The 27442-nt window shown below is 50.1% G+C and overlaps 1 protein-coding gene across 1 annotated transcript in view; it reads right to left on the minus strand.

Annotated features, from left to right (window-relative positions):
• Nucleotides 1-3718: 3718 nt before the first annotated feature.
• The window catches only part of LOC116955748 (transforming growth factor-beta-induced protein ig-h3-like), a 56548-nt gene continuing 32824 nt past the window's right edge, over nucleotides 3719-27442 (minus strand). The window contains exons 9-15 of the mRNA XM_032977030.2: nucleotides 26102-26239; nucleotides 24195-24343; nucleotides 19767-19903; nucleotides 17389-17519; nucleotides 10697-10827; nucleotides 9094-9199; nucleotides 3719-5136 (exon numbers count right to left, since the gene is read on the minus strand). Of these exons, the coding sequence (XP_032832921.2) occupies nucleotides 5039-5136; nucleotides 9094-9199; nucleotides 10697-10827; nucleotides 17389-17519; nucleotides 19767-19903; nucleotides 24195-24343; nucleotides 26102-26239 (890 nt within the window). The 3' untranslated portion in view covers nucleotides 3719-5038. The remainder of the gene's footprint in view (nucleotides 5137-9093; nucleotides 9200-10696; nucleotides 10828-17388; nucleotides 17520-19766; nucleotides 19904-24194; nucleotides 24344-26101; nucleotides 26240-27442) is intronic.

Consider the following 27442-nt stretch of genomic DNA (forward strand, 5'->3'; position numbering starts at 1 on the left):
GTCCTCCTCCTGCTCTGCAGTGAGTGGGTGAGTGGAGTTTTAATTCTCTCTCTCCCTGCTCTGCATGCGTGTCCTCCTGGATCTCCGGTTTCCTCCCATAGCCAAACAAAGACGCAATCCAACTGGAATTGGCCAACACATCCCAAAGCTAAGACATTAACCCACCAAACGACTCAATTGGGAGTACACGCATAGCAACATCTGTGAAACTTTTGGCAGCAAATATAGCCTTGAGATCTCGGTGAGGCTGTCGCGTTCTAATAATAATGATATATTGCTTTACAAAATGTTTTCCAAGGAATTGTATGGCCTGGCGACATACAGGGTGCTTCAACAAAATGTTATAACACTTCTGAGAATTTGCAACAACGCCACGGAGAAGATTCCAGGCCACGTCTTGACAAGGATGGCGAACACGTGGGGAGACTTTTTGACTTTTTTAAAGCTTTTCGGTAAAGTCACGTAAAAGTATAAAACAACAAAAAAATAATATTATATATATTTTATTATATATATTTTTAATACTTTTATGTGACTTCACCGAATAGAACCAAAGAGTATGGATCCTTGCAGTCACGAAAGCTTCAAATCTAGAATTTTTTGAAGCTATATTCTTGGTTCTTTCGGTAACCACAGCAATAACATTTTCTTGCTGTGGTTTTCACACCTGATGATGATTGCTTGTGTTGCAGTCGAAACGTCGTGAGAATTGTATTGTTTTATATTTTTATTATTTTATTGTTTCCCTTCTACGCGGTGACTTTACCGAAAGAACCAAGAATATGAATCCCTGCAGTCACGAGAGCTTTGAATCAAAATTTTTTGAAGCAATTAACATTACATTTGTTATCGTGTTACCGCGTAATATTATCCATTCTTTTTCCATTAAAAACAAAGGTCCCATATAAGTGTTAAAATTTGTTTTTCAAAAGCACCTTACTATATATGACGCCACGACGTTTATTCAGTTTAACACGAAGGCTTTCGCAACCCAATGTGACCCACGACTCGTCACGGGTTTCTTCGGGCCTCGTTCGATCGTTGCGTATAAGTTGAGCTGTGTCCGTTTTTTTTCTCTGCAACCCCCCCAAACCACTCAGCAGATGTGTAATAACAAATGTGTAATAACACGTTCGCCGAACGTATCGACACGCCGTAGCCCAAGCCATTAATAGCGAGAGAATCGAGTGTAATTTTGTTTTTGCTGGTGAATAATATCTCTACTTTGGAGCAGAATCCTCGACGTTTCGATTTAAGCAAGAGACGCCTTAAACAAGACCGGCGTGCTGGCTGATTCAGACTATTTTAACACTCCTTTATCAAGAAACAAACGGTTATTTTTTTATTTGCATGGGGGACGTCACAGTGCCTTTGGTGTATGGGAGACTTCATGGTGGTTGTATGGGTGATGTCAAGATAGCAATGCCACATGGAGGACTTAATGGTAATCATGTTTTGATTTAAAGCTTTCGTGACTGCGGGGATTCATATTCTTGGTTCTTTCGGTAAAGTCACCACGTTAGAAGGGAAGCAATAAAATAATAAAAACATAAAACAATAAAATTCTCACGACGTTTCGACTGCAACACAAGCAATCATCATCATCAGGTGTGAAAACCACAGCAAGAAAATTTGAAAAAGTGGCGTTTTTTTATTATTGTATTGTTTCCCTTCTACGTGACTTTACCGAACGAACCAAGAATATGTTTCGCTGGTAATTAGATTGTAAATGTCGTTGGCTTAGCTCCCCAACACACCGGTGCGCTCTGCCCGTGACGAATTGGCCACGTTGTGTTTACGTGACAACCCTTACTAGTTGGCCGTGTCGGGTGGTGGCGGGTTGAACGACACAACATTCATATACTTACGCGATCTAACACCAAAACACCTGAATTATGGATGACATCGGCCGCAAAAGCCTCGGTCTTAAACTTAACATTCCTTCGCTGTTTGCTTTCCTTAGCGACGCAAAAACTTGTGTGCCGCGTTGCTTAGTTGATAGTTTCCATTTATTTTGGTCTGGCCCCGTGAGCCATTCGGCTCTTGAATCGGGTGCAACCGCAACAACCAAAAAAAATGAACAAGAAAAACATCTTGATTTAAAGCTTTCGTGACTGCAGTAATTCATATTCTTAGTTTTTTTTCGGTAAAGTCACGTTGAAGGGAAACAACAAAATAATAAAATATATATAAAACAATAAAAAAAATTCTCACGACGTTTCGACCATAACTCAAACGGTCGTCTTCAGGTGTGTTGGTCTGCATAAATTTATTTTTAAACGGCGCATTTATTTATTTATAAAAAACGTTAGCGCCACGCGCAGCAATTTGGCAGTTTATTTAGGACTAGTCCATCTATATTCTGAAAAGAGGAGGGGGGAGACGAAATTTTATAATGTATGCTGTCTGAAAGCCACTGTAAGCGTGAACAATCAATTAAGAAAATGTATGCAGACCAACACACCTGAAGACGACCGTTTGAGTTATGGTCGAAACGTCGTGAGAATTTTTTATTGTTTTATATATATTTTATTATTTTGTTGTTTCCCTTCAACGTGACTTTACCGAAAAAAAACTAAGAATAAGAAAAACATCCTCTTCTTTGGTTCTTTCGGTAAAGTCACCACGTAGAATGAGAATAAAATAATAAGTTGATAAAATAAAATAACACAATAATATTCTCACGACGTTTCGGCCACAGCGCTGTCCTCCAGACAGTCTCGTCCCCTTCACCTGATGAAGGCCGCTTGGGTTGTGGCCGAAACGTCGTGAGAATATTATTGTGTTATTTTATTTTATCAATGTATTATTTTATTCTCATTCTACGTGGTGACTTTACCGAAAGAACCAACGAAGATGAATCCTTGCAGTCACGAAAGCTTTAAATCGAAATTTAAAAGAAAACATCTTATATTATGCGACAAGCTTGTTTCGGATCCGAATATTCGTTTTAACTGGAGCGATCGGCATGATAGAAAATAAATAGCAATCTGGTCAGAATCAGATTCACGACTGATTGGCGCCTTCCGTGAAAAGACGTGAGTACACCATTAGACCTTCTTTGCCAGTACCAAAATGTAATAATAGGGTTTTTCCCCTTTTTTGTTGTGGACCAATCAGTTTCAAGGACAATGCATATATTAATCATAGTGTGTTTTTTTTGTTGTTTGCATTTTGACTGCAGGTATTGTGGTTGATGCAGTAACATGAATCCTTGTTAAAAGGTTTCAGTTTTGTTGCCAGAAAAAAGGGGAAAAACCCTATTATTACATTTTGGTACTGGCAAAGGAGGTCTAATGATGTAGATGCTCACCCCGAGCCCTCATTACTTTGATAGCGGCATTGTCTTTGAGCTGTGTGACGCCTTTTGGCGTCATCTGGTCGAGCACCAATTGGGTCGAGGCTCAAAAGAAAGCCGTCCCTTGGTGTGGACCAATCAGTTTCAAGGACAATGCATATACTATCATAGTATGTTTTTGTTTGCATTTTGAATGCAGGTATTGTGGTTAATGCAAACATGAATCTTCGTAAAAAGGTTTCAGTTTTGTGGCCAGAAAAAAGGGGAAAAACCCTATTATAACGTGAGTACACTTTTCGATCTGGGCAGTACCATATCGCACTGGTAGTGACATGTCACAGGGGCGGTTCACTCGTTGTTGCAACGGACAGCGCCGTAACCCAGAGGGCCTTCCTGGTTCAGTGATCAGGCACGCGGGGCTGGAGGGGAAGGTTTTATTGTAACGTTTAATTTGTTACATGAAAGGAATACATTCAAACTGGATGTACGTTGAACTTCTTTAGCACCGTACGCAGCCAACCGTGCTAATCAGAGGTGCTGTGCATCAGAGGGTGAGTGGGTGAATGAGAGAGTCGGTGTAGCGAGTGGGTGAATGAGAGAGTGGGTGTGTGAGTGGGTGAATGAGAGAGTCAGCGTGTGAGTGGGTGAATGAGAGAGTCGGTGTGTGAGTGGGTGAATGAGAGAGTGTGTGTGTGAGTGGGTGAATCAGAGAGTGGGTGTGTGAGTGGGTGAATCAGAGAGTCGGTGTAGCGAGTGGGTGAATCAGAGAGTGGGTGTGTGAGTGGGTGAATGAGAGAGTGGGTGTGTGAGTGGGTGAATCAGAGAGTGGGTGTGTGAGTGGGTGAATGAGAGAGTGGGTGTGTGAGTGGGTGAATCAGAGAGTGGGTGTGTGAGTGGGTGAATCAGAAAGTCGGTGTGTGAGTGGGTGAATCAGAGAGTAGGTGCGTGAGTGGGTGAATCAGAGAGTCGGTGTGTGAGTGGGTGAATGAGAGAGTGGGTGTGTGAGTGGGCGAATGAGAGAGTGGGTGTGTGAGTGGGTGAATCAGAGAGTGGGTGTGTGAGTGGGTGAATCAGAGAGTGGGTGTGTGAGTGGGTGAATCAGAGAGTCGGTGTAGCGAGTGGGTGAATGAGAGAGTGGGTGTGTGAGTGGGTGAATCAGAGAGTCGGTGTAGCGAGTGGGTGAATCAGAGAGTCGGTGTAGCGAGTGGGTGAATCAAAGAGTGGGTGTGTGAGTGGGTGAATCAGAGAGTCAGTGTAGCGAGTGGGTGAATCAGAGAGTGGGTGTGTGAGTGGGTGAATCAGAGAGTGGGCGTGCGAGCGGCTTGCGCGTATTTACGCTTGCTGAACTTCTTTCGCACCGCACGTCGCCACCCGTGCAAATCGGAGGTGCGGGGCAAGCACGGGGGAACTGGACACTCGTGACAACGAGAACACCGTACCAAGTTTGTCCTCGTGACTGCCACTGCAACAACGTGTCCACGTTAGCACCGCGATGTCAACGCATTTCCCATAAAGCGGTCGGAGCGTGGCATCTGCCAGCCCCTGCCCATCTGAATGCCGCGTTTTTTGCCCCTGGCGAAGAGCCGCGTTCGGGGCCGATTCTGATGGGGTGAAGTGATCGTTTCGCATCGTGCGGGTGGCAGGGTGGCAGGGTGGCAGGGTGGCAGGGTGGCAGGGTGGCCGGCCAGCCGGCAGGCAGGCAGGCAGGCTGGCAGGCTGGCTGACGGGGGGGTCCCATGTCTACCCCGTGCTGGCGACTGAAAACTTGGAACCCTTTTTCAGGGTGCGCGTCACCAGCTGCTTGCCTTGCACGAGCTTGATCGTCACCGAATCGGATTCTGTTGAGAGAGAGAAAGAGGAACACCCCCCCCAACCCCCCCCCCCGAAAAATATAAACTTCACGAGTGCGAGCGAACCGTGAGGCGGTCCCTCCACCCCCCCCCCCCCACACTACTTCAATCAATGAATCAAGACTTTATTTCTCTAGCACTAAATTTCGATTTAAAGCTTTCGTGACTGCAAGGATTCATCTTCTTTGGTTCTTTCGGTAAAGTCACCACCACGTAGAATGAGAATAAAATAATAAATTGATAAAATAAAATAACACAATAAAATTCTCACGACGTTTCGGCCACAACACAAGCGGCCTTCATCAGGTGAAGGGACGAGAATTGTCTGGAGGACAGTCCAACCGGTATCTGGCCGCTCCAGCGCTGTCCTCCAGACAGTCTCGTCCCTTCACCTGATGAAGGCCGCTTGTGTTGTGGCCGAAACGTCGTGAGAATTTTATTGCGTTATTTTATTTTATCAATTTATTATTTTTTTCTCATTCAACCAAAGAAGATTCTCTAGCACTATTTCGTGCAAAGGATGCCATTCGAAGTGCCGTCCAGGTGAAACGAAAAAAACATTGTTAAAAGACTAAAATTACAAGAAGGATAAAAGCAATGTCCATGCAAAAGATAATTGCATTATTACGCAAAAGCAAGTTGAAAAAGGTGAGTTTTTTTTATTTAACTTAAAAGTGCTTCAAGTCACTCCCGTTCGTCTCTTACAGCTTCACTTCTTCCCCTTCCCTCCCCCTCCATTGATTATCCTCCTACCCTCCCCTATCCCCTACACACCCTCCCCTATCCCCTACCCACCCTCCATCTTGACCCCTACCCTCTCCTATCCCCTACACACCCCTATCCCCTACACACCCTCCCCTATCCCCTACCCTCCCCTATCATCTACCCTCCCCTATCCCCTACCCTCCCCTATCCCCTACCCTCCCCTATCCCCTACACACCCCTCTATCTAGACCCCTACCCTCCCCTATCCCCTCCACACCCCTCTAGATTGTCCTCTACCCTCATCTATCCCCTACACACCCTCTATATTGACCCCTACCCTCCCCTATCCCCTACCCACCCCTCTATCCTGACCCCCTACCTTCCCCTATCCCCTACCCACCCCTCTACATTGACCCCTACCCTCCCCTATCCCCTACCCACCCCTGTATCCTGACCCCCTACCCTCCCCTATCCCCTACCCACCCCTCTATCCTGACCCCCTACCCTCCCCTATCCCCTACCCACCCCTCTATATATTGACCCCCCATAGACGTGAAGTTTCTATTTCAGATCAGCAAAAGCCCTTCTTCTCTCACACCGGGTGGTGAAAACGTTGCAGCCTGAAGGCTCCTCCACTCACTATCAGTGACGTAGTGACTACATCATCAGTGACGTAGTAACTACATTATCAGTGGTGTAGTAACTACATTATCAGTGGTGTAGTAACTACATTATCAGTGGTGTAGTAACTACATTATCAGTGGTGTAGTAACTACATTATCAGTGGCGTAGTGACTACATTATCAGTGGTGTAGTAACTACATTATCAGTGGTGTAGTAACTACATTATCAGTGGCGTAGTAACTACATTATCAGTGGCGTAGTAACTACATTATCAGTGGTGTAGTGACTACATTATCAGTGGTGTAGTAACTACATTATCAGTGGTGTAGTAACTACATTATCAGTGGTGTAGTGACTACATTATCAGTGGCGTAGTGACTACATTATCAGTGGCGTAGTAACTACATTATCAGTGGCGTAGTAACTACATTATCAGTGGTGTAGTGACTACATTATCAGTGGTGTAGTAACTATATTATCAGTGGTGTAGTAACTACATTATCAGTGGTGTAGTGACTACATCATCAGAGACGTAGTAACTACATTATCAGTGGTGTCGTAACTACATTATCAGTGGTGTAGTAACTACATTATCAGTGTTGTAGTGACTACATTATCAGTGGTGTAGTCACTACATTATCAGTGGCGTAGTAACTACATTGTCAGTGGTGTAATGACTACATTATCAGTGGCGTAGTAACTACATTATCAGTGGTGTCGTAACTACATTATCAGTGGTGTAGTGACTACATCATCAGTGACGTAGTAACTACATTATCAGTGGTGTCGTAACTTCATTATCAGTGGTGTAGTAACTACATTTTCAGTGGCGTAGTAACTACATTATCAGTGGTGTAGTAACTACATTATCAGTGGTGTAGTAACTACATTATCAGTGGTGTAGTAACTACATTATCAGTGGTGTAGTAACTACATTATCAGTGGTGTAGTAACTACATTATCAGTGGTGTAGTAACTACATTATCAGTGACGTAGTAACTACATTATCAGTGGTGTAGTAACTACATTTTCAGTGGTGTAGTAACTACATTATCAGTGGTGTAGTGACTACATTATCAGTGGCATAGTAACTACATTTCCAGTCGCGTAGTAACTACATTATCAGCGTAGAGTTATCGCTGTAATTAAATTAAAATAGAACGTCGATCGTAAATGAATTCATTTTCAGAACGAAATTAATTTAAACCTCGCTTTAAATATTTCTCTCGTTGTGCTTTAACACTCTTGTTGAAAATATATCTCGTGGTGATCGTCAAGGCCCTCTCCCCCCCCCACCCAACTCATAGGTTTGGCCACCCGTTGCGTTGTGTGGTGGGATGCGTTCCACAACCAGTGCATTGCCAAGCAGAGCCACGCGGAGACCCGCCACCCCAGCTTGTGCACTCTCACCAGCGTTCGGTTGGCCCCAAACCTGCGTTCACCGTGAGCCCACCTGCCTGACGAGCTCTCGTTCAATCAGAATGTTAAATGCCTCGCCCGCTATGCAGGAGGTCGCGGGTTCGATGCAGACCCTGACGCCTGCCGCTGTTTGTTTGGAGTTTGGATGTCTCTCTCTCTCTCTCATCATCATCATCATCACGGTGGCTAGGAGATGTTAACGACCTCGCCTGGTATACAGGAGGTCGCGGGTTCGATGCAGACCCTGACGCCTGCCGCTGTATATTTGGAGTTTGGATGTCTCTCTCTCTCATCATCATCATCATCACGGTGGCTAGGAGATGTTAACGACCTCGCCTGGTATACAGGAGGTCGCGGGTTCGATGCAGACCCTGACGCCTGCCGCTGTATATTTGGAGTTTGGATGTCTCTCTCTCTCATCATCATCATCATCACGGTGGCTAGGAGATGTTAACGACCTCGCCTGGTATACAGGAGGTCGCGGGTTCGATGCAGACCCTGACGCCTGCCGCTGTTTGTTTGGAGTTTGGATGTCTCTCTCTCTCATCATCATCATCACGGTGGCTAGGAGATGTTAACGACCTCGCCTGGTATGCAGGAGGTCGCGGGTTCGATGCAGACCCTGACGCCTGCCGCTGTATATTTGGAGTTTCGATGTCTCTCTCTCTCTCTCATCATCATCATCACGGTGGCTAGGAGATGTTAACGACCTCGCCTGGTATACAGGAGGTCGCGGGTTCGATGCAGACCCTGACGCCTGCCGCTGTATATTTGGAGTTTGGATGTCTCTCTCTCTCATCATCATCATCATCACGGTGGCTAGGAGATGTTAACGACCTCGCCTGGTATACAGGAGGTCGCGGGTTCGATGCAGACCCTGACCTCTGCCGCTGTATATTTGTAGTTTGGATGTCTCTCTCCCCCGTGGTCGCCTGGAATTTTCTCCGCGTCCTTTTTTTCTTTTTTTTTCCCCCTCCACGTTTAAAATGAACGTCACGCGTTTAGGGTTATCTGTCTGCTGATATAAATTTGCACGTGACGATGATAAGCCACTTCGTCGAGCAGGTGAAGGCCCCCCCATTGAGCTTTATATAGCTCAGTGGGGGGGGGGGCTTACCCGGTAAAGTAAATACAATCTGTAGTTTATAGTTCAGTTTATAGTTCAGTTCATGGTTTCGTTACACTGATAGTTCTCACCAGAGGGGAGCAAGACGGAGTTGATGGCGTGGATCACCCCGTTTGTGGCCATTAAATCCTCCTGCACCACATCGTGGCCAGCAACAGAGAGGACGCCATCCCGGGTCTGCCACACGCGACAACAACAGCAACAACAATACCAACAACAACAATTACTCTCTGTGATGACTACCGATGGGTCTGTTGCATTGTTCTTCAGAATATGACCAAGCGTCTTCACGTCCATCGATCACCAATCCCACTGCGTCCCATCCCCGTGACCCTCACGTGCCCTCTGTTAAAGGTCACTCATTCCTCGGCCCTTTATAACGCCCTCGACATCTACGTCCCTCTGTGTTTTTTGCTACCGCTTTTAAATTCTGCGATAGAGCGTGCCTTGAGTTGAGGCACAGCTCTCTAAGTATATATATAAAAAAGAGACGTGTGTGTGTGTGTGTGATGAACTCCGGTCGTCATCCTCGCAGCAGCAACGGATTTTGGCTCAGCCGTCGAGCAAAAGGCGGCGGTCACCGCATCGTCGCGCGGCTCTTTCAGACGCGCTTCTGCGGCCGTCTGGAACGCTCTCTTCCTTCCCGATGTTAGGAAGCCCGGTGGTGCCGTGCACTTTTTAATCGTCATCTTCTTTAAAACTGCTTTTTGTATTTAGTTTGTTGTCCTTCCCCCCCCCACCTCCTCCCCACCTCCGATTAGCGCGGTTGGCTACGTACGAATGCGAAAGAGGTTCAACATTACGTAGAAATTAGAATTTTGGTCGGTGTTTATTTCTTCTGGTGGCCTTGGCCCATCCGTGGAATTCCACAACTCCCCCTAACACGGGCAAGTCTGCTAACTGGATAACCAATGTGTGAGTATGTATGCGTCCCATAGGCTCACGCAGAGACCCACAGACTTGCAACGAGACCCATGCACTCGCATGCATGCTGAACTTCTTTCGCACCGTACGTAGCCAACCGAGGCTAATGGAAACCAAACACACACTAAAAAGCAGTTCTAAAGAAATTCGTTTTCAACACAGACGACTTAAAGCGCATAGCTCCAGCCGGCTTCCTGATATCGGAAGGGAGAGCGTTCCAGACGGCCAACTGAAGCGCATTCTGAAAGCGCCGCACGATGCCCGCGAGCCCCATCTTTGTCCGACTGACCGCGAGGACTTAGGGTAAGTGACCCGACAGCTCTTGCCCTCCTGGACGAAACGTCTTCTTATTCTGCGTTTACCACGGGCAAGGCCCCACCACGGCGCTACACGGATCCTTTTAAGGAAGCGAACTGACCACAGCAAACGATAGCTCGACGAAGTGGCTGGTATCATCACGTGGAAATTTCCAGCGGGCGTTGATTATAAACGCGGAAGGATAAACCGGAGGACTCGGGAGAAACATCCACGCGACCACGGGGACAGCACGCAAACTCAAAATATACTTTAAAAAAAAACTAAACTATTTTTTTTTTTAATTTGACCAGGTAAGGCCCACTGAGCCAAATCGGCTCTTTTTGCAGAAGTGCACACAACAGGCGTCAGGGTCGGGATCAAACCCACGTGCCAGCTCCCTCCCTCCCTCACCACCGCCGCCACCACCACCACGAGCGGCTCACCCCTCCTCACCTGTACGAGCTCCAGGCCACCACCCTGCAGCGTGGTAAGGAAAGTGGTGGCGTCTTGCGGCACCCCACCCTTCACCACCACGCCATTCGTCACGTGGAACTTCAGAACCTCGGCCTGCTGCTTCGTGCTACCTGAAGATCGTCATCATCATTCGCATGAAATTAATTTTCATCGTCATCGTCATCATCGTCGTCAGCGTCGTCGTCGTCATTATGAATCACAATAGCTTGCTGAACTCGTCAAGTCGCATAAACCATCGCCACGTGAACTCTGGCCAACCTCGCAGCAGCAGTGGCTATTGGCTAACCGTCCAACAAAGACGGCCACTGCATCACCCGCTTTCTGATGCACTTCTGCGGCCGTCTGGAACGCTCTTCCTTCCGGTATTAGGAAGCCACTGGAGCTATGCACTTATAAACCATCCAGATTGAAGGCTAATTTCTTTACAACGGCTTTTTTTCTGTTTCGTTTGTTGTCCTTCCCCCGCACCTCCGATTAGCATGGTTGGCTCCGTATGGTGCGAAAGAAGTTCAACATACATGCGAGTGTATGGGTCTCTGTGTGAGTCTATGGGTCTCTGTGCAAGTCTGCGGGTCTCTGTGTGAGTCTGTGGGTCTCTGTGTGAGTCTATGGGTCTCTATGCAAGTCTATGGGCCTCTGTGCGAGTCTATGGGTCTCTGTGTCTCTATGCGATTATATGGGTCTCTGTGAGTCTATGGGTTTCTGTGTGAGTCTATGGGTCTTTGTGTGAGCCTATGGGTCCCCGTGTGAGTCTATGGGTCTGTGTCTCTATGCGAGTCTAGGCATCTCTGTGTGAGTCTATGCGTCTCTGTGTGAGTCTATGCGTCTCTGTGTGAGTCTATGGGTCTCTGTGTGAGTCTATGGGTCTGTGTCTCTATGCGAGTCTATGCATCTCTGTGTGAGTCTATGCGTCTCTGTGTGAGTCTATGCATCTCTGTGTGAGTCTATGCGTCTCTGTGTGAGTCTATGCATCTCTGTGTGAGTCTGTGGGTCCCTGTGTGAGTCTATGGGTCTCTGTGTGAGTCTATGGGTCTCTGTGTGAGTCTATACGTCTCTGTGTGAGTCTATGCATCTTTGTGTGAGTCTATGCGTCTCTGTGTGAGTCTATGCATCTCTGTGTGAGTCTATGCATCTCTGTGTGAGTCTATGCGTCTCTGTGTGAGTCTATGCATCTCTGTGTGAGTCTATGCGTCTCTGTGTGAGTCTATGCATCTCTGTGTGACTCTATGCGTCTCTGTGTGAGTCTATGCGTCTCTGTGTGAGTATATGGGTCTCTGTGTGAGTCTATGGGTCTCTGTGTGAGTCTATGGGTCTCTGTGTGAGTCTTTGGGTCTCTGTGTGAGTCTATGCGTCTCTGTGTGAGTCTATGGGTCTCTGTATGAGTCTCTGTGTCTCTGTGTGAGTCTATGCGTCTCTGTGTGAGTCTATGCGTCTCTGTGTGAGTCTATGGGTCTCTGTGTGAGTCTATGGGTCTGTGTCTCTATGCGAGTCTAGGCATCTCTGTGTGAGTCTATGCATCTGTGTGAGTCTAGGCATCTCTGTGTGAGCCTTTGCGTCTCTGTGTGAGTCTATGCATCTCTATGCGAGTCTATGGGTCTCTGTGTGAGTCTATGGGTCTCTGTGTGAGTCTATGGGTCCCTGTGCGAGTCTATGGGTCTCTGTGCGAGTCTTTGCGTCTCTGTGTGAGTCTATGGGTCTCTGTGCGAGTCTATGGGTCCCTGTGCGAGTCTATGGGTCTCTGTGTGAGTCTTTGCGTCTCTGTGTGAGTCTATGGGTCTCTGTGCGAGTCTAGGCATCTCTGTGTGAGTCTATGCGTCTCTGTGTGAGTCTATGGGTCTCTGTGCGAGTCGAAAGAACGGGGGTTCGGGGTGACGCTTGATCGCAGTGATTCCCTGGCGTGTGACGCGCTGTGCGGAACATAGAACGCCCACCAAGTTCAAGACTAACCCGGGCGGGACCTCCTTTACCCTTGGATATAATCCATCTCCTCTGAGTGTGATTGACCTCTCGCTGCCAGAGGGGTTTTTAACCCGAGCTGGCCGTGTCTTATTTCTCCGTGTTGACGAGCCCCGCTCGATCTTACGCCAGCCATCTTCATCGCATGGCCCCTGTGGGTCCACTGGTGGCCTTTTAGTGGCCTTTTAGTGGCCAGTGGCCTTTTAGTGGCCTTTAGTGGCCAGTGGCCTTTTAGTGGCCAGTGGCCTTTTAGTGGCCTTTTAGTGGCCAGTGGCCTTTTAGTGGCCAGTGGCCTTTTAGTGGCCTTTTAGTGGCCTTTCAGTGGTCTTTCAGTGGCCTTTCAGTGGTAGCCCCTGACAATACACAAACGGTGAAAGCCCCCGCCCCTAATGGTTTCGAATGACGCGGCGGACACTCACGCCGCCCGATGTCCTTTCGGCGAAAGTGCTGATAACCTGCGGGGATGAAGAGCGAGGGAGAACACGCGCCCCCTCCAAATATACAACAACGGTCATCGGCAGGGTCCGATGTCGAAACCACGCGCCTCCTGCGTACCGGGCGAGGGAGATGACGCCTCGCCACAGTGGCGATGTGATGCGACGGGATTTCTGACGGCTGCCCTAAACCATTTCTGCAAACGGCCGAGGGCAGCCGACGGATGGGCAACGTCAAGCGGTTCGTGCGGCGGCAGGCAAGGTTTGGCGTCGGGGGTTTTAAGTTTGAATCAGAAAGGTGCCAGTGTGGCTCAGAGGTCAGAGGTCGGAGGTCAGAGCGCTGAGCTGGCACTGCTGAGGGTCCTAGGTTCGGATCCAGGCAGCCACCGTCTGGTTGCACTGGTTTCTCCGGCATAGCGAGTTTAAATTAAAAACTTTTAACCATTTTTTTTCTTCTAAGTTTACTCGGTAAGGCCCCAAGGAACTCTATAGCTTGATTGGTTGCTGTCGTGACTGCAGGAATTACTCTTTTGTTTTTTCGGTAAATATAATTTTATTTGTATTATTTCTACGTGACTTTACCGAAAAAACCAAAGCGTAACTCTATAGCTCTTTTTCAGAACCGACCTGGCCACAAATGATAGCTTTAAAAAAGTGGCTCATCATCATGTGGAAATGTATAGCAGCCAAATACTCTGAACGCGTGTCAATTCTAAGCGTGGAGGGAAAAACCGGAGGACCCGGAAAAAAAAATCCACGCGACCATGGTGAGAAAAAATAAAAACTCCGAATAAACAGCAGGCGTCGGGGTCGATATCGAACCCACGACCTCCTGTATACCTGGCGAGGTAGTTAACATCTCCTAGCCACCGTGATGATGATGATGATGAGAGAGAGAGAGACACACAAACTCCAAATATACAGCAGGCATCGTCAGGGTCGGGATGGAACCCACGACCTCCTGTGTACCAGGCGAGGTAGTTAACATCTCCTAGCCACCTTGATGATGATGATGATGAGAGAGAGAGACACACACAAACTCCAAATATACAGCAGCAGGCGTCAGGGTCGGGATCGAACCCACGACCTCCTGCACACCGGGGCGAGGTAGTTAACATCTCCTAGCCACCGAGAGTTGATGGTCTCAGCCTGGGCCTACCACATTAAATTGAAGTTGCGCAATTACTTTTGTAAAAAAAATCCAGCTTCGGGAATTGAAAGCATCCCTTTGACCGGCCCGCGGAGCGGCCAAATTGCCAGCCCCTACCGGGTGGGGCCAGAGGCGGCTTGAAGGGATCTCAGAGGTAGCTCTATGACCTCCACTTCCATGGGCCGCCGTCTCACACGAAGGGGTGCGCCCCCCCCCTCCTTGCGAGGCATTGGCGCCGGGCTTCGCCATCGCTGATTCGTTTCACATCGCGGCCTGGACCCCCGGCGCTCAAACCGAGAGGCGTCTCGTCGCGCGGCAGACGTGCGTCGCGACGAGCCGGTGAGAAGACGTTGGCGGGGAAGGGAGCCAGCGCGTGATGAGCGTGACGACGCGCGGAATGAACGCCGGCGGAAGAGAATGAAAGTCGAGTGGCTGGCGATGACCGAGCGCGGTTCCTCCGCGAAGCTGATGGGCCCCCAACCCTTGGAACCGCAACCGCTGCGCCCAAAACCACGGCAGACGCGGATTCCCGACGCACGAAACGGAGCGTGGACGAGTCCCTCGGACGCGCGACTGCGCTCGACCAGGGCAGACACCGGCGCGACGCATAACGAACGGCGTGATGCCCCCGATCCGCCGAGAAGGAAAGGGGACATCGCAGACACGAGTTCTGCCCTTCCTGATGCGCTCATCTGGCTCGACCACCTGCATTTGACGTAAGAAGGAAGGAAGGAGGAAGAAGAGGAGGAGGAATGAGATGAGAATGTGGAAGAAAATGAAGAAGATGAAAGAGGAAGAAGTTGGGAAGAGGGACGGTGTAAATGAAGGGGAGTTTGGTGTAAGTCAGTGAGTGTGAGTGAGTGTGGGTGTGAGTGAGTGTGTGCGTGTGAGTGAGTGGGTGTGAGTGAGTGAGTGTGAGTGAGTGAGTGTTAGTGAGTGTGAGTGAGTGTGAGAGAGTGTGAGTGAGTGAGTGAGAGTGAGTGTGAGTGAGTGAGAGTGAGTGTGAGTGAGTGGGTGTGATTGAGTGTGGGGATGAGCGAGTGTGAGAGAGTGTGAGTGAGTGAGTGTAAGTGGGTGTGAGTGAGTGTGAGTGGGTGTTGAGTGAGTGTGAGAGAGTGTGAGTGGGTGTGAGTGAGTGAGTGAGTGTGAGTGAATGAGTGGGTGTGAGTGAGTGTGAGTGAGTGTGGGTGTGAGTGAGTGTGAGTGAGTGAGTGGGTGTGAGTGAGTGAGTGAGTGTGAATGAGTGAGTGTGAGTGAGTGTGTTTGAGTGTGAGTGAGTGAATGAGTGAGTGTGAGTGAGTGAGTGAGTGTGAGTGAGTTAGTGTGAGTGAGTGGGTGTGAGTAAGTGTGAGTGAGTGTGAGTGAGTGTGAATGATTGAGAGTGAGTGTGAGTGAGTGGGTGTGAGTGAGTGTGAGTGAGTGAGTGAGTGTGAGTGAGTGTGAGTGAGTGTGAGAGAGTGTGAGTGAGTGTGAGTGAGTGTGTGGATGTGATTGAGTGTGGGTGTGAGTGAGTGTGAGCGAGTGAGTGTGAGAGAGTGTGAGTGAGAATGAGTGTGAGTGAGTGAGTGTAAGTGGGTGTGAATGAGTGAGTGTGGGTGGGTGTTGAGTGAGTGTGAGAGCGTATGAGTGGGTGTGAGTGAGTCAGTGAGTGTGAGTGAGTGGGTGTGAGTGAGTGTGAGTGAGTGAGTGTGAGTGAGTAAGTGTGAGTGGGTATTGAGTGAGTGTGAGAAGGTGTGAGTGGGTATGAGTGAGTGAGTGTGAGTGAGTGGGTGTGAGTGAGTGGGTGTGAGTGAGTGAGTGTGAGTGAGTGTGAGTGCGTGGGTGTGAGTGTGATTGAGTGAGTGAGTGTGAGTGAGTGTGAGTGAGTGAGTGTGAGTGGGTGTGAGTGAGTGTGAGCGATTGAGTGTGAGTTAGTGTGAGTGGGTGTGTGTGAGTGAGTGAGTGTGTGAGTGTGATTGAGTGAGTGTCAGTGAGTGAGTGTGTGTGAGTGAGTGTGTGTGAGTGAGTGTGAGCGAGTGAGTGTGAGAGAGTGTGAGTGTGTGTGAGTGAGTGTGTGTGAGTGAGTGTGAGCGAGTGAGTGTGAGTGAGTGTGAGTGGGTGTGAGTGAGTGTGAGCGAGTGAGTGTGAGTGAGTGTGAGTGAGTGTGATTGAGTGGGTGTGAGTGGGTGTGAGTGAGTATGAGCGAGTGAGTGTGAGTGAGTGTGAGTGCGTGGGTGTGAGTGTGAGTGAGTGAGTGTGAGTGAGTGTGAGTGGGTGTTGAGTGAGTGTGATTGGGTGTGAGTGAGTGAGTGAGTGTGAGTGAGTGAGTCAGTGTGAGTGAGTGTGAGTGAGTGAGTGTGAGTTTGAGTGAGTTTGAGTGAGTGGGTGTGAGTGAGTGAGTGTGTGTGAGTGAGTGAGTGTGTGAGTGTGAGTGAGTGTGAGTGAGTGTGAGTGAGTGAGTGTGTGTGAGTGAGTGTGAGCGAGTGAGTGTGAGAGAGTGTGAGTGAGTGTGAGTGAGTGAGTGGGTGGGTGTGAGTGTGTGTGAGTGGGTGTGAGTGAGTGTGAGCGAGTGAGTGAGTGAGTGTGAGTGTGAGAAAGTGTGAGTGGGTGTGAGTGAGTGTGAGTGAGTGTGAGTGGGCGTGAGTGAGTGTGAGTGAGTGAGTGTGAGTGCTCGCTAACAGCACTTGCCCCTACAGTCTGTAAAGGCTACATATGGGGGATCTTTGTCTTTGTGAGTGAGTGAGTGTGAGTGACTGAATGCGAGTGTGAGTGAGTGAGCGTGTTTACAGCGAAGAACGAATCGTGGCCTCGTGAGGCTGATTGTCTTGATGCAACTTGTTCCAGCGTAAAGTGGGCCAGAAGCGACGAAGAAAGGAATGGCGATCGGGCACGAGGAGGAGGAGGAGCGGTGGCTGGTGTGGCGTGAGACTCAGACCGAGAGACCGGGGCACTCGTGAGCGGAGGGAGCGTGAAGGAGCGTAGGACGGAATCGAGGGCGGGCAGGGGTGTCGGACACGGTTGGAAAGCAGCAACACAAATATAGCAAAGAGACATCGTCATCATCATCACGACGACGACGACGACGACACCAAAAAAAGAACCGAATCGTCACAACGACGACGAGAAGTCCCCGAACTCCCCAGCCTCTTCACCCGAGAGCTGGGAGAGCCGTGACGAGGGCAGCGCTTCGAAGGCAGCGTTTGTGGGCGCGAAGAGCGTGTAGGAGCCCGCCTTGTTGAGTGTCTGGGTGAGTCCGGACGTCTTCACCATGCCCACCAGCGTGCTGTGGTGGTGGTGGGGGGGGGGGGGCAGGGAGTGGGGGGCACACGGAGTGGGGGGAGGGGGGCATGCGGATCGGGAAGCGTTCCGTCACTCAAGGTCACCCATTCACGATGCGGCAGCATCAGCAGCGATGTTGCGGCGAGGCACAGCCGCCGGTGAGACGAAGGCTCCGCTGATATTACGCATTGTATACTCGTTGGTTGCTTTCGGTAAAGTCACGTGGGTACGCAGTGAAAGAAATCACAATTTTATCACGTGGGTATAAAGTAACAGAAATTCTAGATTTGAAGCTTTCGTGACTCTGCAAGGATCCATACTCTTTGGTTCTATTCGGTAAAGTCACGTATTTTTTACCTACGTGACTTTACCGAAAGAACCAACGGGTAAGGATTCCTGGCAGTCACGAAAGCTTAAATTCAAGATGATGCATTGTAAAGTCACGGATGTAGAAATACAATGAAATTATATTTTAAAAAATAAAATTGTATTTCTACATACGTGACTTTAACGAAAAAAACCAATGAGTAATTTTCTGCGGTCACGAAAGCTTTAATACTTTATTATGATGCATTGTCTTTGAAACTGACCGGTCCACACCAGAGACAACGGGCCTGTGTTATTGCTCGGTGCATGCTTTATGTTTGCATGTTGGCCACAAAGTCCGTGTGGTTTGTGCAGGCAGGATTCCTTGAAAGAGGATTCTGTTCGGTGTTATATTTTGACACTGGCAAAGAGAGAAGTCCCCACATCGCCACTGCATTGGCACACTCGTTCCCCGATAACTTATCTTTGTGTGCGGTTTGTTATCACTTCAGTTTAGTTTATTTTGGTATAGCCCTGTGAGCCATTCGGCTCTTGAATCGGGTGCAACCACAACAAACAAAAAAAACAAAATCAAGAACAAGAAAAACATCTTAAAGTGACTATGTGTTGACTGTGCAAACAGAAAATCCATGGAAAAAAACCCAGCAAAAATATTCCTGAAAAAAGCACCGTGTACACCACCAAACGCTGTGTGCAAAAAAATCCCAGTGGGATGCAAGTCAAACAACAACAACAACAACCACAAGAAAAACTTAGATTAAGACCATCAGTCTAACTCCGTACTACAACAAAACAAACATGTCCAAACCAAAAAAACGTTTTCCAAATCACCAAAAAATAAAGCCATAATTGCAACGTAACAGTGATCACAAGGACTGTGCCCGAATTTTTACAATAAACTACATAAATCCTTCAACCACCGCACCTCTGCTTGGCACGGTTTGGCTACGCACGGTGCGAAAGAAGTTCAACATTCGTGCGTACACCCCACCCCGAGTGGCCGATGACTTAACGCAACCGTTTGATTGGCAGAAAGGGTAAGATAAAAAAACTCCCACCTATTGTTATATTTTGATATACTGCCAAACAAAGGTCCAAATTTTGATTTAAAGCTTTCGTGACTGCAGGGATTCATATTTCTTGGTTCTTTCGGTAAAGTCACGTAGAAGGGAAATAATAAAATAATAATAAAAACATAATAAAATGCAATTCTCACCACGTCTGTGGCCGAAACGTGGTGAGAATTTTATTTTATTACGTTTCATTATTTTTATTATTTTATCATTTCCCTTCTACGTGAAAAGGTCCAAATGCCGGGCACGTTTCGTTTCACGTGACAAACCTTGCCAATCGGCTGCGTTGTGTGGTGGCGGGTTCAACGACACATTTACATATTCTTAGCTCTTTCGGTAAAGTCACGTTGAAGGGAAACAATAAAATAATAAAATATATATAAAACAATAAAAATTCTCACGACGTTTCGACCATAACACAAACGGTCGTCATCAGGTGTGAAAAAAAAACAACGGCAAGAAACATTTGAAAGAAGTGGCGGTTTGCATTAATTTATTCATTTTTAAACGGTGTTTTTATTTATTTATAATAAAAGTTAGCGCCACGCGCAGCGATTTAGCAGTTTGTTTAGAAGGACGAGTCCATCTATGTTCTTAAAAGAGGAGGGGGGAGACGAAAAATGAATATATGCTGTTTGAAAGCCACCGTAAGCGTGAACAATCAATTAAGACCTCAAATGGTTTATCAAATCCTTCCAATGATTGCTAAGCTAGAATACATCTTCTCGGTTGAAATTGTCTCTGTGTTTGTGTATGTGGATAGCCTCATGAACGAATCTCTCATGGTAGCCAGATGGCTTACACTCACGCGACCTCACCCAACCCCTCCCTCCCCTCCCATCATAATGAACCTGAAGCGTTTGTCGGCCTTGAGCAGGTCCAGCAGTGATTTGGTCGGGGCACGCACGACTTGGTCGAGGGAGAACATGTCGCTCGTTTGGCCGTGCTTCACTCTGGGCGACACGCACGCATTCTCCAGACAGATGGCCTACACACACACACGACAACAACAACAACAAACAACAACAACCGCCATTCGCCACTAATTGGCCGTGACGTCACCACGACGCCTGTAGCAGGCTAGGTGCACGTTGAGGCCACGTGCGGTGTCGAACGCCCGCTGGCAGGAGGTCACGGGGCAGGTCCAGCAGGTGCCACGGGTCGACTGACTGAGATGACTGAGATGACTGGCTGATGCACCACCTGTGCCCCCTACTGTGCCAACCTGCTGTGCTTTAGCCACCCGGCGCTCCGCTCATTGTTGTGAGCGTCGCTCCTCCGCCCTCCGTTGTTGTTGGAGGGCGACTGCCTCCAACTGCCCAGTAGCGTCCTTCACGAGCCTCCTCCACAGAGGCCGATCTTGACACCGCTGGTACCAGTCATCGGCAAGTCCACTCAGCTCCACGTCCTCCTGTACCACATCACTCCATCTCTTCTCTAGCCCGTGCCGCGCCCGTTTAGCCCCTTCTAACCGGCCGAACAAAAGCTGTTTGGGGCCGTCCATAAATGACGTCACGCGATTTTGGATGATTTTTTGACCCCCCCCCCTCGTCCCACGGCGTCACAAAAAGTCAGACCCCCCCTCAAATATGACGTCACAAAGCTCTGCCCCCTCCCCCCCGCCAAAAAAATAAAACATGCTTCAAATCGCTTAAAACTATTGTCATTGTAGTAGTGCGTATTTAATGTGCCGCTGCACTCTGATGTTGTAGGAGAAAACATTTTTCAAAAAGTCTATTTAATTAAGTAGAACGTGTTTGTCTATATTGATTTAAAGTTGCGCATTTTGACGTGACGTCACATTTCTCAACCGCCCCCCCCTCCCCTCGTCACACATCGTCACAAATATCTGACCATCCCCCCCCCCCCCCACCTAGGTGCGTGACGTCATTTATGCACGGTCCCTTTAGGCATGCGGTGTCTGGGCATGCGGGCTACATGACCCAGCCAACGCACAGACACACACACACAGACACAAAGACACACAAAGACAAAGATCTCCACCCTCCCCCACCCTCCCACCCGCATAGCATGTAACAGGCTGTTGGAGCAAGTGCTGTGTCGGTTCACCACACTCATTGCCAATGCATCTGGGCCCGCTTGGGCCATCCCCAGATCGGTTTTTAATGAAATGAGCCGCTCCGTTTGAAAACAACTTTTTTTTCGAAGATCAGTCTCGTCAACCTTAATTCGTCGAGCACGTTCCAGAAACAGAATGCTATATTGTTCACGCGTTCCCGAATTTAATTAGGAGCCAATGTGTCCTTTAAATGTTGGCAGTTGTGCTTTTTCTTCTTTTAAATTCACCGCGAGGTACCGCAAATTTACGCCGGCCACTGTGAAACACAAAGACAAAGACCACCCGAGTAGCCTTAACAGACCGTTGGGGCAAGTGCTGTCAGCGAGCAGCAACCCTATGAAGGCCGGCACGGCACACGAGGGTTGGGGGGGTTGGGGTGGGTAATACCACGCCCGGCCGCCTTTGCCTCCCCGAGTGGCCACGCTTACGCACCGCACGCAGGCACTGATTCAAGCCTGCGTCGACCTTTTAGGGGACGCTCCAGGTACCGGTTCTTATAATCGCCACTGGTGTTGGCCGTGAGCGAGAACTGGAAGTGAAGCCGCCGGGTTTGAATGCGTCGGCGAGCTTAACGAATGGGCCAACGCTTGCCACATAACCTCCACAGTGCCGCATGAAGCTCAGCGCGGGGCCTCTAGCGGTATGTTGTTATGAAGGGGACCTAAATAACATAACATTTAAAAAAACACGTAACTATTAAAACACACGTTTGTTTTTTTTTTTACTTGCACAGTGAAGCAATTGTATTTTTTTTTTAAATTTGCTACACGGCCGGATAATACGACAAATCTCTCACCTTAAACACCCAGCCGTTCGTAATAGTCGAAGGCAGTATAGCGATAGAGAAAGTAGCGGAATAACTCAACCGGAATGGATAGCTTGAAAGCATTTAGCGCGGGCCCATTGAAAGTGCGGGGCCCCGTAGCATTGTGTAACTACTTGTGCTGCTAGGGTCATCCGGCACTGAACCACACATACACACACGCACGCACGCATACCCACAGAGAACGAAGACAAATCATCCTCCCCCCGTATAACTGATTGACTGTGGGTTCACCAGGGACACGTCGCTGTTGGAGGGTGGCCATGGATTGATGGGTTTGCAAGCGAGCCCCGATCCTGTGGCATGGGCCAAAGGCGCTGGCCGACGACTCTAACTACCTCATCAGGTGCGACTCTACGGAGGATAACCCCTCGATGAATGAAGACGCGTAAACAAAGCGGCAGGCGGCAGAGTGGCGTAGTGATTGGGCCTCATCGGTAAAGAGGGTCCCTGGGTTCGATTCCCGACTCGGCTGGCTTTCTGCGTGGGGGTTTGTGCGCGGGTTTCCCTCCGGTATCTCCGTTTTTTTTTAATCTCATCGCTTAAAAAAATGAGAATAAAAATACGTAGCTGGTATTGACCAATGACATTGTGCTGAACAATTGCACCGCAAATGACTGACTTTGTAATTGCACGCGGCAGTGGCAGCGGCAGCAGCAACATCGCTCCCCGTTCTGCGAAAACTTGGCAGGACCCTCCTGAAAAAAGGAGTCTTTGAGACTCGGTGAGGCTCTCCTGGTTAAACTTGCATCATCATCATAATAATGATACGTTGCAACCCCAGCTGCAAAAGTCACGTGGTTCATACTTAAAAAAAACTATTTGCTAGCTATTTTTTTCTTGTAACCTGGTAAGGCACTGCTGGGCTGCGTAGCTGTTTTTCAGAAGCCACCATCTCGCCCACGAATGGCATCGCAACGAATTGGCTCGTCGCGTGGAACAATCACAGCAGACAAATACTCTAAATGCGCGTCGATTCTAAACGTGGAGGCCACGGGCAAAAAGCCAACGCGACGAGGCGGAGAGACACCGCAAACTCCAAATATACAGCAGCAGGCGTCGTCAGGATTTGGGATCGAGCCCACAACCTCCTGTATACCGGGCGAGGTAGTTAACATCTCGCCACGGGAGGATTGAGCTGATTGAGCTGAGGTAGGTCAGCAAAGTTGTGAGGATGCCAACGGTCCCTACCGCTGTCACGATCAGCGCCGATTGTAGCCGGTGGCCAGCGACGCGACGGGGGACAGAGAATCGGCCCAGGCATTTGTAAACACACCGGCACAAACGCTGGCTACGGGCAACTATTATACTTTGTCGTAATGGGTTACGTGACAAACTCAGCCTCAAATGAGTACCTGGTGCGGTGTGTAAACATCGCCACTGGGGAGACAAAGGCGGCCGGTAGTGGTACGAGCAGCTCGATGTTGCGATCTGACCAAGTGCTAGGGCGGTTGTTTGACCGTGGGATGTCATTGGCCCCAATTTTGGGGATTGGTGCAAGCAAACAAATGGTATGCCCGTGCGATAAGAGGATTTTTGGGGTGACTGCTGAGGAATAGGGATTCCGATGGCAACTGAGAGCATAAAATAAGCAACACAGCGTACACATTAGAGGAATCGTACAATATTTGATGTGAAAAATAAAACGAAATGTAGATATTAAAAAAAAGTTTTAATTAGAATTCGAATTATTGTATTTTTTGAATAATACACTTAATTTAAATGAAACTTTAAATAAGTATATATATTTTTATGAACAAAAAAATGTTATTTAAAGATTAGATATATATGTAAAAAAAACTATATTCTTGTGTATATCAATTTTTTTTTATTTTTACCCTGATAACATTTTGCAATTTCCCCACACAGAGCGACTCCCCACCGGCCCCTGCTCGGCCATTTTCCCCACGGACTGCCGCCCAATGGCGCTAGTCCGGGACCTGCCGGTGGTCGTGGTTACCACCGTCGTCGTCATCGTCGTTATCGTCGTTATCATCGTCGTTGTTATCGTCGTCGTGGTCATCGTCGTCGTCATCATCGTCGTCACCGCCATCGTCGTCATCGTCATCGTCATCATCGTCATTATCATCGTCGTTGTTATCGCCTTCGTCGTCATCGTCGTCGTCATCGTCATCATCGTCGTCATCGCCATCGTCGTCATCGCCATCGTCGTCATCGTCGTTATCGTCATCATCGTCGTCATCGCCATCGTCGTCATCGTCGTCATCATCGTCATCATCGTCGTCATCGTCATCATCGTCGTCATCGTCATCGTCATCATCGTAATCAACGTCATCGTCGTCATCGTCGCCATCATCATCATCGTCATCATCATCATCGTCATCATCATCATCGTCGTCGTCGTCACCGTGGCACCTTCTGGTAGATGAACACGCGGAGCTTCTTGCCGGACAGCGTCTCCAGCGCCTTGCCGCCGAACAGCTCGTGCAGCTGCACGCTGCCCTTGAGCACGTGGTTCTTCATGGCCGCGCTCAGCTCGGACGAGGAGGCCGAGAGGAGGGACCCTGTCATCCGAACGCGCCACGCCGGTGCAAAGCGTCGACTCAGATCAGCCGGACACGCGAGGGCACCACCCCCCCCCCCAACCCCCACCCCCCCACCCCCCCCACCTCCTCCACCCCCCCCCCCGAGAAAAAAACGTTTTTTTTATGAACTCCCCCCCCAACCCTACTCCTATTAACCAGGGCGGCCGATTTGACTCGAACCGCGAGCCCCCTGCTACAGGCATCGAGCTCGTTCCACGTGACACGTCACCACCCTCGGTTCTGCTCCCCCACCACCACCACCACCCACCACCACCCACCACTACCACCCACCACCACCCACCACCACCCACCACCACCCACCACCCTCCACCACCACCCACCACCACCCACCACCAACCACACCACCCACCACCACCAACCACACCACCCACCACCCACCACCACCCACCACCACCCACCACCACCCACCAACACCCACCCCCCTCCACCACCACCCACCACCACCCACCACCAACCACACCACCCACCACCACCAACCACACCACCCACCACACCACCACCCACCACCCACCACCACCACCCACCACCACCACCCACCACCACCCACCACCACCAACCACCCACCACCACCCACCAACACCACCAACCACACCACCCACCACCACCAACCACACCACCCACCACACCACCACCCACCAACACCACCAACCACACCACCACACCACCACCCACCCACCACCCACCCACCCACCACCACCCACCCACCACCACCCACCAACACCACCAACCACACCACCCACCACCACCCACCACCACACCACCACCCACCCACCCACCACCACCACACACCACCACCCACCCACCACCCACCACCCACCACCCACCCACCACACCACCACACCACCACACCACCACCACATCACCACCCACCCACAACCCACCACCACCCACCACCACCCACCCACCACCCACCCACCACCCACCCACCCACCACCCACCCACCACCCACCACACCACCACCCACCACCACCACACCACCACCACACCACCACCCACCCACCACCACCCACCCACCACCCACCACCACCACACCACCACCCACCCACCCACCACCACCCACCACCACCACACCACCACCCACCCACCCACCACCACCCACCCACCACCCACGTCTTTGTCCGCCGCCGTTCCCAGATTTGATCTTCGTTTTATTTCACCAGGCAAAGGTCCCGACTTAGCAATTTTTTTCAGTGGTGAGCTGCCCACCGCAAGTGATAGCCCAACGGAATGGGTCGCAGCCGAGTGGTGTATAACGCACGCTGATTCTAAACGTGTGGGGAAGAGACCGGAGGACCGGAGGACCCGGACAAAAATCCACACGATCGCGGGGAGAACAAATATACAGCAGCAGCAGGCACCAGAGTCGGGATCGAACCCACGACCTCCTGCATACCAGGCGAGGTAGTTAACATCTCCTAGCCACCGTGATGATTATGACGATGAGAGAGAGAGACGCGCAAACTCTAAATATACAGCAGCAGGCGTCAGGGTCGGGATCGAACCCACGACCTCCTGTACACCAGGCGAGGTAGTTAGCATCTCCTGGCCACCGTGATGATGATGATGAGAGAGAGAGAGAGAGACGCGCAAACTCCAAAAATACAACAGGCATCGTCAGGGTCTGGATCGAACCCACGACCTCCTGCACACCAGGAGTTCGTGGGTGTGTAGTGGTGCAGCAGGGGGGGGGGGGCGTGGGGTTGGGAGATTCCTCACCACCGAAGGCTTTGTTGGTCGGTGCCAACAGGGTGTAGGCGGCCCCCTCCCGCAGCGAGCTCTTGAGCCCAGCTCGCACGAACATGTCCTTGAACGTCGTGTGGTCGGGGTCATCCATCAGCTCCAGCGTGCTCTTCGCTGCAACACAAAGGCAACCCCACCCCCCGTGCAGCCTTTAACAGACCGCTGGGGCAAGTGCTGATATGGCGTTGTAGCGCCGTACGAGGGGGGGGGGGATGCCTTGACCGGCACCGACGCACCCGGCCGCCTTTGTCTCCCCAGTGCCCACGTCTGCACGTCGCCACCGTTTGAGACCCCAGGGGAGGTTCAAATATTCGCTGATGTTATTGGTTGTGAGCGGGAGTCGAACTCGGCGTCGCCGGGTTCACAGTTGCGGTGCGCTGACCACTACACTAAATTCTCGCCGCACTGAACAAAGACAAAGATCCCCCGTGTAGCCTTTAACAGACTTTAGGGGCAAGTGCTGTTAGCGAGCAGCACCTATGAAGGCCGGAACGGCAACACGAGGGGGGTGGGTGGCCAGCATCCACGCCCGGCCGCCTTTGTCTCCCCAGTGGCGATGTTTATTACACACCGCACCAGGTACTCATTTGAGGCTGAGTCGACCTAGGGGAGGCCAAGGACCGGTCACCGGTGTTGGCCGTGAGCGGGAATCGAACCCGGGTGGCCAGGTTCAAGGCGCTAACCGCTACACTGCCGCTCCCACAATGGCCGAGGCAATTACACACACACAAAGACAACAAAGATCCCCCATATAGCCTTAACAGACTGTAGGGGCAAGTGCTGTTAGCGAGCACCTATGAAGGCCGGAACGGTACACGAGGGGGTGGGTGGCCAGCACCACGCCCGACCGCCTTTGTCTCCCTAGTGGCAATGTTTACACACCGCACCAGGTACTCATTTGAGGCTGAGTCGACCTAGGGGAGGCCCGGGACCGGTTCAGATAATCGTCACTGGTGTTGGCCGTGAGCGGGAATCGAACCCGGGTCGCCAGGTTCATAGCGCAGCGCGCTAACCGTTACACTATCGCTCCCCAATTACACACACACACAGCAGCAGACCCATGACACGCAATAAAACCCCACACACACAACCCCAAACGCACACTCAACACGTTTTAAACAACTGAATTGCCGAACGCAACGACCGTTCCATCAATGTCAAACACTGAGCCGAGGGTGCGAACGCCTGATTAACATTAAAGTAGGCAGCGGTATAGGTGGGCCAATTGATTGCCTGGTGCGGTGTGCATTAAACATCGCCACTGGGGAGACAAAGGCGGCCGGGCGCGGTTGCTGGCCACCCACCCCCTTCGTGTGC

Source organism: Petromyzon marinus, chromosome 61 (assembly GCF_048934315.1).
Source record: "Petromyzon marinus isolate PM22_M1 ecotype Great Lakes invasive population chromosome 61, UKy_Petmar_22M1.pri1.0, whole genome shotgun sequence".
In the NCBI taxonomy this organism is placed as follows: Eukaryota; Metazoa; Chordata; class Hyperoartia; order Petromyzontiformes; family Petromyzontidae; genus Petromyzon; species Petromyzon marinus.